We start from the raw sequence: 16,305 nt of genomic DNA on the forward strand, positions 1-16,305 counted from the left end.
CAAAAATTGTTTAGAAATGGTTTGAGTAACATGAGGGTTTACATGGCTTTCAAATTCTGCACATCTTAATCTGGTCGAGCATCTGTTGGATGTGCTGGAAAAAAACAGTCCGAACCACCGAGACCTCACCTTACAACTTACAGGTCTTGATCTGTTGCTTATGTTTTGGTGCCAGATACCACAGGACACCGTCTTGTGGAGTCCATGCTTAGACGGTTCAGAGCTGTTTTGGCAGCAGAGGGTGGACCTATACAATATTAGGCAGGTGGTTTTAATGTTCTGGCTCAATGGTGTATATATGTATGTGGTTTTTTTTCTATTTTAATATTAAAGGATTATGAAGAAAGATGGTTGTTACTATAACTGCAAAGTTTGGAAATACTTGCTTTTATAACATTTTGGGTTTCTTCATCAGACATAAATGGTATAACTAAAAGCCCATGTATGTAGGCATATTACAAAGCAGTTTTGTACAGTTCTGAAATAATACGTGCCGCCTCCTTGTCCGTTTTCTCTCCATTTCCCACCGCAGATCTCTGTGATGGGACCCAGTGTTTACCTAGCATGTATTCACCAGGCCACAACAAGCAAATAATCAGTCTGTCCATTTGACCTATGGTTAGTGCATGTTGTGAGGTTTAAAGGGTTATTCCCATCTTATAAAGTGGCATGTATCAACTGTATGCCATCCCTTTATGATCAATGGGGGTCCGACCTCTGGGATCCACACCGATCCTTCGAACAATGTGCCCGCAGCACTACATTAAAGCTGCGTCCCCTCCACTGTTTTTCCCTGCACAGTTCCTGCATAGTCGGGTGGCCGGGCACCGCTGTGCAGGGAATACTTAGAAGGGGATGCATTGCTAAATCATCCTTGCAGCCCTTTCATTCTCCGGATCGGTGGGAGTTCCAAAGGTCGGACCACCATTGATCATAAAGTGATGGCATATCATAGTGATATAACCTTTTATATGTATAGGTTTGTGAATGTTAGTTTAAATATATTTTGTGGTCTGTAATTAAGTGTAGTTAAAGTCTCAGTTTGGATGATTGAACCTCCTATTCATGTGATTCTGAACTCCGGATATTTCTGTTTAGGAAAAATATGACCAGGCCTTTTGAAGATCAGACATCCGTGGTAAGTGCACATAAAGGAGTGCCAGTATAATAACATTTTCATGGGACTCCCAACTTCAAGTATCAGAAGTATTTTGTTTACATTTTTTATCGTGGTCACTAAGGGACTTTATTTCAATGCATACACCTATTCACAACGATTTGGAATAAGCCTGGCACCGGCATCCCGTGCCTGGAGGAGCGGGTATTCGGCTTTCGTCTCTACTAAATTTACCAAAGCATTATATCCGTGTCCGCAGATTGCATACTGTCAACAGTATGGCCAAATACTGCAGTCACGCTCCCATTCTATTCAGGGGAGGCATGTACGACTTTTATTACTCCATAAAACTCTGGACCCAGTATAAAAACAATGCCGGAGGTTCGGCTTCTTGAACTCCAGCAATCGGAAGGTATTGCTGGGAGAAGCTGATGCCAGAAGGGCCAGCCTTTCAGAAGGGATTCACCTCTGTGACATCCATGCGGTCTAACAGGGCATATGAAAAGAGATGGTCATGATGGGACAACACTTTTAACACCAATCTATGCATGACTGTTCCAACTGAAACACACAAATATTTGTATGAAGATATAAAGTATTTTGAGGTTTGTGTACGGTTGTGCTACCGCTTCTATTTTTGGTGGAACAAAACGTGCAACCCAACAGAGGCAAGTACATTTAGGATAACTTCACACAGGTTTTTATCAGGCAGAAAAAAAATGCATGCAGGAATTTTGTTACTGCTTATTAAATGTGAGGTTTTTTTTTTTTTTTGTTTTTTTTTTTGAGTGCAGGAACCTCAGGCATTTTTTGGTCAAGAACTGCACCCAAAAAAATGCTTCAAACGAGTGGAGCGTTTTTTTTTTTTTTTTTTTTTTTCTGCCTACCATTGATTTCAATGGAGGTTCAGAGGTGGAAACCGCTTAAAAATAGGGCACGACACTTTTTTTTTTTTTTTTTTTTTCTGCCAGTGATCAATATGTTTTTCCACTGAAATAAATGGAGGGGATTTGAGGTGTTTTTTGGCACTGATTCCGACGCTGTTTCCGTGTCAAAATTAGTGCTGAAATACTGTGTGAACTGGGCTTTAAAGAAATTTGAAAAAAAGGGAGTTTAGCACAAATGAGCCCAGAACACGTCACCACCACTGTCAGGGATTTCTTTTTGGACATTTACATATAGTATTACCTCTCAAGCTCATTATATTCTAAACGGTTTCACTTAAATTCATTTTTCTAGGAATTTTTTTCGAAGAAAGCGGACTGCTCGTTATTTGTGTTTGGGTCCCATAATAAGAAACGTCCCAACAACTTGATCTTCGGTAAGTTTAATAGGACTGTACATGTGCACTGCTGTTCATGAAATGTAGTCCACCTCCTACCTTCCAACACCATTTTGATTATTTTTTATCTAAATAGGTCAAAGTCTGAGCAATTTGATAATATAGTGTCTTTGCAAAGGTTGGAACTATTGTTTTTCTATTCCAGAGCTTCTAGCCATAGAGTAAAATGATGAAATCTGCCTGCAGCACCGCATGGAGCACTCCATAATGTATGCTTACTGCATACTGTTTCATTATTGAGTTTAATGTAGAAATCGTATAAGCTCCCTCTTACAGTGACTGCAGGGAGCCAGGGGATTTGGAAATCTGTATAAGAAAAATGGCGCTCCAAACACTATAAAGAGATATTAACCCCTTCCTGTCGCAGACAGTTTTCATTTTAGTTTATTCCCACTGCCTACATATCTGTGTGAGGGCTTGTTTTTTGTGGGACAAGCTGTATTTTTTTTTTTTATTTTTTTTTTTAATGCCGCTATTTCGTGGTACATATAATGTATTGAAAAAAATGTTTTTTGAGGCAGTGAATGGAAATCTGTTATGTTTGTGGCTATCACCAATCGGTAGAAATCACATGTTCACTTTATTCTACATGTCAGTGTGATTATGGCGATACCAAATTTATAGTTTTTTTGTTTTATGTCTTACTACTTTACCACCACAAAAATTTGTTTTTGTTTCGCCACATTCGGAGGGATTTCTTTGTAATCTTCAAAATTTTGGGTGTTAGATCTAGAAATGGTAGACCCCACGCAGTGCCTATACTAGTATCGGATGACAGCCATAGGGTTTTGGTCTCCTGAAATTCATCCCTGCTTTGTTCAGTTAATGAAAATAGAATTGATTGGAGTTCTCATTCCCCTAGTCAATGGACCGTGTCCCTACACCAATCAGTACTGACCGTGTTAGATTATATAGACCTGCACCCTATAGAAGAGGGGAATGCTGAAGCCTATTTGGCAATTTATTCATACATTTCTAGGACAAGGCACAGAACAATGCTGAGTTCTAAGGAAAGATGCTCCAGAATGTGCCGATCACATTATCTATTTTGGTTGTTATCTACAGCAAATAAACGAGAATATACTATAGCTTCAAATAACTAGAGCAGAAAAGTTTTAAAGCACGTATGATGGTAACAAACTCCAAATTTAGTTTTGTTTTTTTTTTGTAGTTCAACATTGAGCGGTCTTCCAGTTCTTATATTTTGGATTCTGGTTATGCAGATAGCTTGTTGCCAAATAATATATTTTTTCATTGCAACTGTATATATTTGTTTACTAGGCCGGATGTTTGATTGTCATGTGCTGGATATGATTGAGCTAGGCGTGGAGAAGTATGTTCCCTTAAAAGACATTAAGGTATGTTCCAAAGCTCCTATTAATGTTTGTGTTGGTTGGGTGATTTTTTAGTTTTGTTACTTCTGACCTATATTTCTCAAGGCACCCTCCATGACAGCACCACAGCTGGTAGGACTCTGCCTCTAATAGGGACAGGATAAAGCACAAGAAGTTAAATAGCCCCCTCAACATTCCTCCATTTTTATTTTTTTTCCTGTCCCTATGGGGCAACAAGAGTATACTACAGTCTCTGTGCTGGTGGCAGGGATGACTAGTGAACTAATTATCCACCAGGCAGCGAGGGTTTGGTCCTACTTGCTGCCTTTACGGCTCGGGGTTCTCATGAGTTCGGGATCCGTCGTAACCTCACCTGCGCCTCTCCGGTAATGCAGTGGATGCAGTCCTTTTCAGAGCTCCTTAGCCATGCTACTTCTATCTTAGGCCTAGCAGGCATCTTCGGCTTAGGTTTTAGTGGTGACGTCCCGAAAAACATGCTGGCGCCCACCACCAGTGGCCAGGGGGAAGATGCACATGGAGTCTCCTTTCCAGGAAATGAGCCAAACAGGGCTGCAGGAAGTCAATCAAGTATCCCTCCTTCTGGATTAGCAGATTTTCTCCACACTAATCCCATTCACCTGGTTTGAAGGTCTCCTAGACAGAGGGTCTCAGTCTCAAGCTAGGATCTCTGCTACTGACTACTGCTGTATTGTCTAAATCTGTTTTCTTGGGATGGATAATTCGACTCTGAAACCCGTTTCTGCTGAACCTAGCGTGGCCTCTTGACCTGTAAGTATTGTTTTTCATTATATGTAGGTGGAAAAGGAGCCTCCTCCAAAGTCTAAAAAAGTGCTGTGTGTGTGCTAAAAAGTTATCTTGAAGTTATAAGAAGGTTTAATGTCCAATATGTACAGAAAAGGTTATCAGGGAACAGCAGCCATCTTTTTTTGGATGAAATTATGCAGATGGCCAAACATGATACAATCCTCTCTGGCATCCTTTTCCCAAAGTTACTTCCCAGCTGACCCCCTCCCACACCCAAGAAACGCAAAATCATGGTGGAAGAGGATTCTTTTTCGGAAAGTGGCAGTTATATACCCTCTGCATCAGAAGGCATACTAGAGGAAGGAGAAATTGCATCTGTTGAAATTGCATATGCCTATGTCTAATAAAGCTGAAACCTCTTCAAGTAAAGGTCAACCAAACTAGTGACCACATGAATGTAAGGCACAATCAAATGCAGCCTTTCATCACACATGATCTACTTATCAGTCCGGGATGGTTTCAATCAGCTTGTCCAAGCGTTGTCGATGTAGAGTCTTGGACTATTCTGCCCATTGTTGCTTGGGTGAGGGAGCACAAGCTATTTCAGACCAAGTACAGTCCCGTTGAGGAAAAGCTGATGAGGGACGACCATCCCCTCCAGATCCTTGACTCGTAGTCTCCGCTCCCGACACTCGGGCGTGTGAAATAACTTGATGGTGCCATCCATCTGCGTGATCCTCAGGGTAGCCGGATATTGTAGCTGAAATTTGATTTTGATTTTGCGTTTGTAGATGGAGGTGCAAATCCCGCCAAAGGATCTCCGATGCCGCATGACCTCTGCTAAATAATCTGCAAACAGGATCATTTGCAGGATCATTTGATCAGGATCATCTGCAAAGGGGTATTACGATTTCTGAAGATGCGCAAAAGTTCCTCTTTTTCATTGTAGTCCAAGTAGCGCATTATCACCTGTCATGGTCTGGTTTGCGGCTCTCCTTTTGCGTTTGCTATCGGACCCGGAGGGCCCACTCTATGTGCCCTTTCCACTCTGCATGATCTAGTCAGACCCAACTCTTCCGGCAGCTCCGTCTCCCAAATCCCCCTGGAGAACTTGTGGTCTAATATGCTCAGGTAGTCCGACAATCCGTAAATTATTCCTTCTGGAATGGTTTTCGAGATCTTCCAAACGATCCCTAAGCTTGGTGTTCTCTCGCATCAGACCTCTAATGCAGGTATGGGCCCCTGCAGATTCGTCTTCCATGAGGCCAACACGCTGTTCCAGCTCATCCTGTCAGGTGCCATGAGAAGTCACCTCTTTTTTTGAAGTTTCTGGAGCGTCGTTACTATGTCTATTAAGGACCCCCTGAATATCAGGGGCCAGATGAGTAGCAACCTCTATCGCCAACTTTCTGCAGTCCAGCGGTAAGTCAGTAACTACCGACGGCGTTATCACCTCCCCAGGGTGTAATGTGCTTTGAGACCGGCTCTGTAAGTAATGGCTGCAGCGCCGGCGCCATCTTGGATTGCGCCTCACCGTGTGCTGTGTCCAGCTGGACGGGAAACCTCTCTGCTGCCGCTCCGAAGGAGATATCTCTTCATAAACCCTTCGGTTCCTCTCACTGAGCCCTCAGCTGAATGCCGAGGCAGTTTAAATCCTGTGGGTGTGTGGCGGCAGAGGGTCAGGGGATCAGGGCTTCAGGAGCTCACTTAACTCCGTCCTCACATCCCAGAACCGGAAGTCATAGGCTGTTTTCTCACCATTAATTTCAATGGGCCCATGTACACGACTGGTTTCCATGGTCCGCGCATTGCCCAGGCGCCTAGACCGTAAAAAGATAGGACATGTCTTATTACGGCCGCATTTTGCGGTCCAGGCTCATAGAAATTAATGCACACGGCCATGTGCACGGCCTGCGGGTCACACTCTGCGGCCATCCGAGCTGAAATCACGGTCGTGTGCATTAGGCCTAAGCCTTCACTAATCCAATTTTCTGGAATTGAGTGGTACTAGAAGCTCTAAGATCAGCAGAACACCTAATCAGAAATTCACACTAAGAATTTATTCGTACAACACAACCACGGTGGCGTATCTAAGATACCAGGGAGGCACAAAACAGAGAAATTGCCAACTCTTGGCTTCACAAATAATTACTGGGCAGAACCAAGACTAATCCCTATCAGCCATCCATTTATAAAGAACCTTAAATACCCAGGCAGACTTTCAGAGCATAAAGGCCTTAAATTCCACAGAATGGTGTCTAAACCCAGTCAATCTTCCTTCAGATCACCAGCAGGTGGATTTTTTTTGCCAACCAGAGAAACTCCAAACTTCAAACAAGATAACGCACTGAACCCAAAAGAAAATTGTATACCACATAAATGGAGGATCAGTCTAGCCTATGTCTTCCCTCCTATTCCCTTAATTCCAAGAGTTCTACAGAAACTGAGGCTAGAGAAGATCAATCTCATTCTGATCTCTCCCCTTTGTTCAAAAAGGGACTTGTACGGTCTCCTGAGTAGTCTGAAGATAACATATACTTGAATTTTCCAACACTCACAGATCTTCTTTATCGGGGACCATTCCTACATTAAGATCCTCAAAAATTAAATTTAGCGGCCTGGCTTCTGAGGGCCTGATAGTAAAAGGCAGATGGTTATCAGAAGCGGTCATAAAAACCCTACAAAAAAGTAGGAAAGAGGTCACTACTGCCATCTATGGGGAGGTTTGTAAAAAATTCTTATCCTGGTGCGGTAAACGCTTCCTTGACCATCATCCTAAGATTGCACAAATATTAGATTTTCTGAAATCGGGCCTGAGGGCTAAAACCTAGCACCTTTTAAAAGTTCAGGTATCTGCCCTTTTTGTAATTTTTTGGACCAAGATCTGGCCTCACATAGATGGATAAAAAGATTCTCTGTAGCAGCATTTCAATTATTTCCCAGACCTTCTGTTTTTCTTTACCTTTGGAATTTCAAATTTGGTGTTGAGGGGTTTGGCCTTACCTCCCTTTGAACCTCTATCTACCTGTAACATCTCTTGGAAGGCAGATTTCTTAGTAGCTATAACCACAGCTAGAAGGATAGGAGAGATACAGACACTCTCTATCAGAGATCCCTTTTCTCAGAATTCTAGATGATAGGATTATCCTTCATCCAGATCCCGCTTTCTTTCTCAAAATAGTTTCCAACTTCCACATGTCCCAAGACATACTTTATTTTTTTGTCAAAATCCAACAAACCAGAAGGAAGAAAAGCTCCACACATTGGACGTTACCAGAACCTTTTTATTCAATTCAGTGGTCCTAACAAGAGAGAGTTGGCTAAAAATACACTTGCAAACTGGATAAAAAAGGGCTATAAGTGTATCCTATCCGGATCTTCACATGTTTGCTACAGAACATCTGAAGGCCCATTCTACACGCTGTATGTTGGTATCCTGAGCAGAAAAAGCTGATGCATCTATTGAACAGATCTGCAAAGCAGCAACCTGGTCATCTGTTCACACTTTAACAAAACATTACAGATTAAATCTGGATCCAGCGTGGATCTTTTTTAGCAGAAAGGTTCTCCTAGCTGTAGTCCCCTCCCCCAACCCCCCAATCATATTTATTTGGGAATTCTCCTGTGGTTTTGATATGGAGGGTACCTTCAGAAAATAGAATTAGACTTACCAGTAATTCCGATTTTTAGTAAACCCCCTGACAGCACCTGTATATTACGTCCCCGTCCCCCCCCTTATTTAGGCTGTATAAACATTATTTCCACATATTAGACGACCACAGTGTTGATTCTGTCAAAAAACAGAACCCTTTCACAACGGTGACAAACTGAAAGCATTAGCAAAGTATCCGTCACCATTGAGATCAATGGTGATGCAAACTGAAGCTATGGTTTCAATTTGCTTTTCCGTTGAGGGGTTCCCCGGACGGAAAGTTCCGACAGAACCCCTCAACGGAAAGACAACGCTGATGTGAACAGGCCCTAACAGATATGTTTAGATACTGTACGTGCTTAGTGGATATACACTGAGAAGGAATGGTTTTTAATCTCTTATGCTTTTTCCTGTCCCTATTAAAGGCGGGGTCCTACCTCCTGTGGTGCGGTCATGGAGGGTTTACTAGAAATCGAATTACCAGTCGAATTAAAGTCCCTTATGTCTCAATACCTTGGTACTTCGTACTGAAATTTCTAATTACCTCCTTTAAGTAAGCCATCTGAAGAATGCTGTGTATTGTGTGACCTAAGCCAAGACCACAATGAACTCTGTTAATCCAGTGTTATGTCTTAATGCTTTTATACGTGCTGTATTGACCCAGCCAGCCCGATTTTTTTATTTTTGTCTTTTTTTTTTCTTCTTTTTTTTTTTGTAATTTTTTAATTACATTTTAAGCATTTCTATATTCCAAATGATCAAGATAAAATGATGTCTTAGAGGGTTAAAAGGGTTGTCCCACTGCAATAGCCCTTGTCCATATGCCCTATTAGGACACATGGACATCATAAATGTGGTCCACTGCTTGGGGCCTCCCTGTATGAGCCAAAATGGAGAGCCACTCCGGAGGACCCGGTGTGTCCATGCATTACATTGGTGGCCATCCATTTAATGTAATGTATAGCCAGAAACAACTTCCCACTTTAACTGGTTCCCGACGGCCAGCTGTATATAAACGGCCGGCGGTTGAAGGTCCTTAAAATAGTTTATTCAGGGCACAGCTTTTAGCTGGCTGCCCGAGCAACGGGCAGCTGAAAGTCACGTTTTCAATAAGGTGTGAGAGAAAAATAGTCCCCCAAATGTCCTTTCTGACCTTTTGAGGGACAGAACATAATAAGAAAAAAGTTAAAATAAAGTGCAACAAAACGAAATAATACACATACAATGCCCACCCCAAAAAAACTTTCCCCCGCCAATCATTGTCATAACGCTAGCCCTGACCCATTTACCCTAAAATAGACATGTAATATATCCATTTATGGTAGACTGACTATAAAATAAAAGGTCTATTTTAGGGTAAAACTATATTCTTACCATTAAAAATTAGCTGAAATGTTTAAAAGCATATTTATTTTTTTTACTATTTTCAGCCTGCTTTGTCTATGAAAACAAACAATGCAAAGAAAATTACGTCGCTAGCCCAACAAATAAAAAAGTTATAGCCGTTTAACTAACGTGTGCTCAAAATGGCTAAACGGTGTCTGGTCCTGAAGGCTGAAATAGCCCGGTCCTGAATCGGTTAACAAGTTATTAATTAGGATATAAGTATGCAAACACACCCAATTGACTACGCAGAGCTGGGTTTAAGTGATCTTAAGTTAAGCAAGTGTAATTAACCCTTTCATGCCGACAATCTGTAGATTCACGTCCTATTCGCATATACCCCGTGCAGCGAGAATCTGCAGACCTCTGCTTCTGCCGGCATAGCACTGGGGAGATCGCTCTGACGCAGGTGGTGTCAGTGTCCGCGGCTCCCCAGCAACCTGTTCTCTGACATCCGATTGGTTCGGCTACAGAGAATATGATCGCCATGTTTAACGGTTTCCTGACTGCCCACCGTAAGTTCTCGTCGGCGCTTGCTGGGCTCTGTGCAGTGCCGACGTGAATTCACAGTGGCTGTTAAAAGCACGATCCGGGTGTCTGAGTAGTGCTGACACCCGGATCGTGCTGTTAACCCCTGCCTCTGGTCCCGGAGAAATGATCGGGACCTGATCGCAGGGAAAGTGTGTTGTAGCAACAAACTGGAAAGTTTGTTACTACAACAAACTTTCCCGGGGACCGATTGCGGTTGCTGACGTCAGTTGTATGTCAAAACTGGATGCCATACAACGGCCTCCGGGTCTGCCATGCACGGAAGCCTATGAGGACCAGCCGAGGCTGGTCCTCATAGGCTTCCTGTCAGTGTGACACTCAGCGTTACACTGACCATTTATAACACGTTATACTACCTAGGTAGTGTAATGTATTATAGCAGCCATAAGTGCTGCAGGTCTAAGGCAGGATTCACACGACAGGGTTTCCCGGCCGGGTGCCGGCCGTTCATAAATCGGCCGGCACCCGGCTGCATTAGGAATAATAGACCCCTAATGGGGCTATTCACACGACCGGCTTTTTGACATGCCCTATTTCGGCTGGGTACCCGGCCCCCATAGAAGTCTATGGGGCCGGGTAATACACGGCCATCACCGGAATGTGTCCCGAGTGATGGCCGGGTCTACCGTCGCTCGCGCTCTCTCTCTCCTACTCCTCACAGTGCAGAGTGCATGTTAGGAGGAGGAGGGTCTTTTTTTGCTCCCTGTAGGAGTCAGAATCCCCGGCCGGGGATTGGGGATTCTGCTACAGGAGAAGTGCGTGACTGCACTGTCCATATATGGACACAGCGAAGTCACTCACTTCTGCAGCGGAATCCCCGACTCTATGGCTGGGGATTCCGCTACAGAAAAAGTGAGTGACTACACTGTCCATATATGGACACAGTGACGTCACTCACTTCTGAAGCGGATTTCCCGACCTGTGGCAGGGAATTCCTCTTCAGGAGAAGTCAGTGACTACACTGTCCATATATGGACATTGAAGTCAGTGACTTCTCCTGGAAGGATGGGTGCAACCTGCAGGGGGCTGTGTGGCATCGCCTGCAGGGGGCTGGGTGGCATCGCCTGCAGGGGGCTGGGTGGCATCGCCTGCAGGGGGCTGGGTGGCATCGCCTGCAGGGGGCTGGGTGGCATCGCCTGCAGGGGGCTGGGTGGCATCGCCTGCAGGGGGCTGGGTGGCATCGCCTGCAGGGGGCTGGGTGGCATTGCCTGCAGGGGGCTGGGTGGCATCGCCTGCAGGGGGCTGGGTGGCATCGCCTGCAGGGGGCTGGGTGGCATCGCCTGCAGGGGGCTGGGTGGCATTACCTACCAGGGGGTCTGGGTGGCATTATCTACAAAGGGCTGTGTGTGGCAACAAATTTTAAATGAAATTCATCCGATTTTAAAACGGACAGGGAAAACAACGGATGCAAATCGGGTCCAAATCGGCCGGTAAAAACGGCAACTCGGCCCGGAACGGAATCAGAACAGATGCAAACCGGCCGGGAAAATCGGCCGATTTTCCCGGCCGACACTCGGACCCTGTCGTGTGAATGAGGCCTTAATGTAAAGAAAAAGTAATTGTTTTATAAAAGTGTAAAAACAAGAAATGCTTTTTTCCTATAATAAGTCTTTTATTATAGGAAAAAAATAAACTTTAAAGTACATTTATTTGGTATCACCGCATTCGTAACGACCCAAAATATAAAACGAATATTTTTCCCGCATCACTTTTTTTTTTTTGGTAATCACCCCTCCCAAAATATAGAATAAAAAGTCGCATGTACCCCAAAACTATACCAATAAAAACTACAACCCATCCCGCAAAAAAACAAGTCATTACACAGCTTTTTTTGACCGCAAAATAAAAAAGTTATGGATCTCAGAATATGGTGACAAAAAATTATTTTATAGGAAATTGATTTTATTGCGCAAACGCCACAAAACATAAAAAACCTATATACATATGGTATCGCCGTAATCGTATAGACCCGCAGAATCAAGTAAAATGTCATTTATAGCGCACGGCGAACACTGTAAAAAAAAAAAAAGACAAAACATTGTCAAAATGTAATGTGTTTTTTTTTTTTTTGTCACTTTGCTTGCCAAAAAATCGAATAAAAAGTTATGTACCCTAAAATTGTAACAATGAAAACTACAGATTGTAATGGAATAAATAAGCCCTCGCACAGCTTCGGTAGAGAAAAAATAAAGTTCTGGTGCTCAGAATATAGCGACAGAAATTGGGCAGAGCGTTCCAAAAGCGGATAACATTGGGCTCCATTTATCCGTGCGACACCGGCCTCATATCTATGAATTATTATTTATTTACCCCATAATTATTCCCTCTTATTATGCCCTGATGTTCTCTGCCCAGCTTACATATGCCCCCACATAATATACTGAAATACACGTAAAACTCCTAACTGAACGATTAACAAGCAAAATCTGTGCTCCAAATCATGCTCCCTCCCTTCTGAGCTCTGCAGTGGGTGCATTTTATTCTATATTCCTTGTAAAAAGTAAACCTTTTTATATTTTTTCAGAAAAAAAAGTAGATTTTCATTTTCACAGACAAACTCCAATAAATATAGCAAAAGAACTGTGGGTCAAGATTCTAACTATACCCCTAGATAAATTCCTTGAGGTGTGTAGCTTTCAAAAGCGTGTCACTTTTGGGGAGTTTCCACTGTTTTGACACCACAAGACCTCTTCAAACCTGACATGGTGCCTAAAATATATTCTAAAAAAGGAGGCCCCAAAATCCTCTAGGTGCTCCTTTGCTTCTGAGGCTGGTGCTTCAGTCCATTACCACAGTAAGGCCACATGTGGGATATTTCTAAAAACTGCAGAATCAGGGCAATAAATATGGAGTTGCGTTTCTCTGGTAAAACCTTCTGTTACAATTTTTTATTACAAATCAATTTCTGCCCAAAAAATTATTTGTAAATTTCACCTCTCCTTTGCTTTAATTCCTGTGAGATGCCTAAATGATTAAAACCCTTTCTGAATGCTGTTTTGAATACTTTGAGGGGTGCAGGTTTTAAAATGGGGTGAGTTATGGGGTCTATCTAGTACATAAGGCCCTCAAAGCCACTTCAGAACTGAACGGGTCCTTGAAAAATAGCCTTTTGAAATTTTCTTGAAAATGTCAAATTGCTGCTAAAGTTCTAAGCCTTATAAATAAAATAATGTTCAAAAAACGATGCAGATATAAAGTAGACATATGTGGGATGTTAATTAGCAACAATTTTGTGTGGTATTACTATCTGTTTTACAAGCGGATACACTTAAAATTAGAAAAATCATATTTTCAAATTTTCTTACAATTTTAGTGTTTTTCACAAATAAGCAATGAATTTATTGCCCAAATTTTTCCACTAAAATAAAGTACAATATGTCACGAGAAAACAATCTCAATCGCTTCGATAGGCGAAAGCATTCCAGAGTTATTACCACATAAAATGACACATGTCAGTCTTGAAAAAATGGGGCTGGTCCCCAAGGATTCACACGAGCACATTACGTCCGTAATGGACGGAACGTATTTCGGCCGCAAGTCCCGGACCGGACACACTGCAGGGAGCCGGGCTCCTAGTATCATACTTATGTACGATGCTAAGAGTCCCTGCCTCTGCGTGGAACTACTGTCCCGTACTGAAAACATGATTACAGTACGGGACAGGTGTCCGGCAGCGAGGCAGAGACTCCTAGCATCATACATAACTATGATGCTAGGAGCCCGGCTCCCTGCAGTGTGTTCGGTCCGGGACTTGCAGCCGAAATACGTTGCGTCCATTACGGCCGTAATGTGCTCGTGTGAATCCAGCCTAATAGGCGCTATGATGCTGATAACCACAGTGGTTTTTCAAAAAGTTTATTTGCAGTTATAAGCATTTTTGTTTTATTTTTTAAATTATGCTAATTTGGCGATACTTTCCAAATAGGAGGTGACTTTCTTTTCACTCTGGGCGGTATAATGTTTTCTGTATGACTCCAATTGTCATACAGCAACACGGCATGATTTAGTATACAGCTTCCATTCCCGACTGTTTTCAACTGGTGATATCTCCGGTCGTTTCACAGCTAAATCTCTGAATCTTTTGACACCAGAACTATGGTCAGGGGTGTAACTAGGAAAGACTAGGCCCCATAGCAAACTCTTGACTGGGCCCCCCCCCCCCAGGAGCCACAAACAGTCCCCCTTATAGATAGAGCCGCCTGTAGAATGTGCCATACAGCCCCCCTGTAGAATGTTCCATACAGCCCCCCTGTAGACAGTGCTATACAGCCCCGCCTAATGAGTGTCACACCCCACTTGTAGATAGCGCCCCCCCCACCTCCCCTTGGAGCTAGTGCCATACAGCCCCGCCAGTAGATATCGCCATAATGCCCCCCTGTATATAGCGATATACAGCTCCCACTGTATATAGTGCCACACAGCCCCCCCCTTTGTAGATAGTTTCGCACAGACCCCTGTAGATAGCCACAGCCCTCCCCTTCTATATAGTGCCACACAGCCCCTCCCTTGTATATAGTGCAACACAGCCCGTCCCCCCCCCCCCCCCCTTGTGTATAGTGGCAGAAGGCAACGGCGCGCCTGAGAGTTTTATCAGCCAGGGGGATGTCAATCAAACATGGAAAGGTGGGTTTGGAGGCAGGACAGTGTGACTCTTGAGGATAGCGGCACCGCCACGTTACCCTTTAATGAGTAATTAGTATATAGTATATGTATATAGTGTGCACCGTTTTTAAAAGGTGGATTTTAAAGATTTTGCTGCATCTGAAAAAAACATAGATTTGGAAATATTGTCAGGTCCTGTATTACTACATGGTGGCGGTTCAAGAGGTTAAAACTACCAGACAGGTTCCCATAAAATATACAATGAATTGAGAACAATTCCCCTGCAATTTTGTTATTATAAATATAGTCTATATAAATCTCCAGAACCAAGCTCTGTACATATATACATTCCCAGAACCAAGCTCTGTACATATATACATCCCCAGAACCAAGCACAGTACATATATACATCCCCAGAACAAAGCTCAGTACATATATACAGCACCAGAACCGAACTCCGTACATAAATACAACACCAGAACAAATACAGCTCAATTTAGTGCAACCCCTGCCATATAGATTTGTACAGAGTAAAACTACAGCTCCCAGCATGGCCCGAACAATAGTAAGGATATGCTGGGAGATGCTGTTTCACAAAAAAAAATCATACCACTCATCTCACTGTAGATCATACAGCGACTACAGTGCTGATTAGAGGCCGAATAAACATTTACATTAAGTGACGTCTCAGATTCTAGATCTTTTCTTCTCCCTCCGGTCCAGACTTCTATGATGGATTTCTTTCAGCCGCGACCCATTTCTGCAGTTTTCCGCTCAGATGTCTTCACTACTCACTTTTAAAACATTTCTGCACCTATAAACAAAGTTAAAATTCTCAACTCCTCTAAATATAATGCAGCGCCATACACCGCACCTCTGATTATAATAGCGCCATGCACTGTGTCCCTGATTATAATAGTACTATACATTGCACCTCTAACTATAATAGCGCCATACACGGTCACTGATTGTAATTGTACCATACACTTCCCCACATACACCGTGCCCCTGTAGATAGTGACCGCCATAGAGCCTCTGTAGATAGTGCCCACATATGGACTCCAGAGCTGCAAGTCAATAGTGCTAACCTCTGAGCCACCGTGCTGCCCTACATATAGCTTCCCCTATAGATAGAGCTCCACATATAGCCCACCTCTGTAGACCGTGCCCTACATCTAGTCCACCTCTGTAGATAGTTCCTCACATATAGTGTCCCACATGTAGCCCACCCCTGTAGACAGTGCCCTACATATAGCCCCCTGTAGCTAGTTCCCCACAGGTAACCCACCCCTGTATATAATATCACACTTATAGCCCACCCCTGTATATAGTGCACCACATATAGACCCCCCCCCTGTATATAGTGGCCCACATCCCCTCCCTGTAGATAATGCCACCCAGTTTTATTACCGTGTTTCCCCGAAAGTAAGACAGTGTCTTACTTTCTTTTTATCCCCAAAAGCCCCACTATGTCTTACTTTCGGGGTATGTCTTATATTGGAAAAAAATTGTCGAATTATTTTTATTTATTTTTTCACAAACTTTATTTAACTGTTTTACA

General features: G+C 43.1%; 1 protein-coding gene across 1 annotated transcript in view; it reads left to right on the forward strand.

Moving 5' to 3' along the window:
* The window catches only part of RPF2 (ribosome production factor 2 homolog), a 44,781-nt gene that overhangs the window by 9,037 nt on the left and 19,439 nt on the right, over nt 1-16,305 (forward strand). The window contains exons 4-6 of the mRNA XM_075864230.1: nt 1,099-1,138; nt 2,357-2,438; nt 3,741-3,817. Of these exons, the coding sequence (XP_075720345.1) occupies nt 1,099-1,138; nt 2,357-2,438; nt 3,741-3,817 (199 nt within the window). The remainder of the gene's footprint in view (nt 1-1,098; nt 1,139-2,356; nt 2,439-3,740; nt 3,818-16,305) is intronic.

The sequence above is a fragment of the Rhinoderma darwinii genome, chromosome 4 (genome assembly GCF_050947455.1).
Source record: "Rhinoderma darwinii isolate aRhiDar2 chromosome 4, aRhiDar2.hap1, whole genome shotgun sequence".
Taxonomy (NCBI): Eukaryota; Metazoa; Chordata; class Amphibia; order Anura; family Rhinodermatidae; genus Rhinoderma; species Rhinoderma darwinii.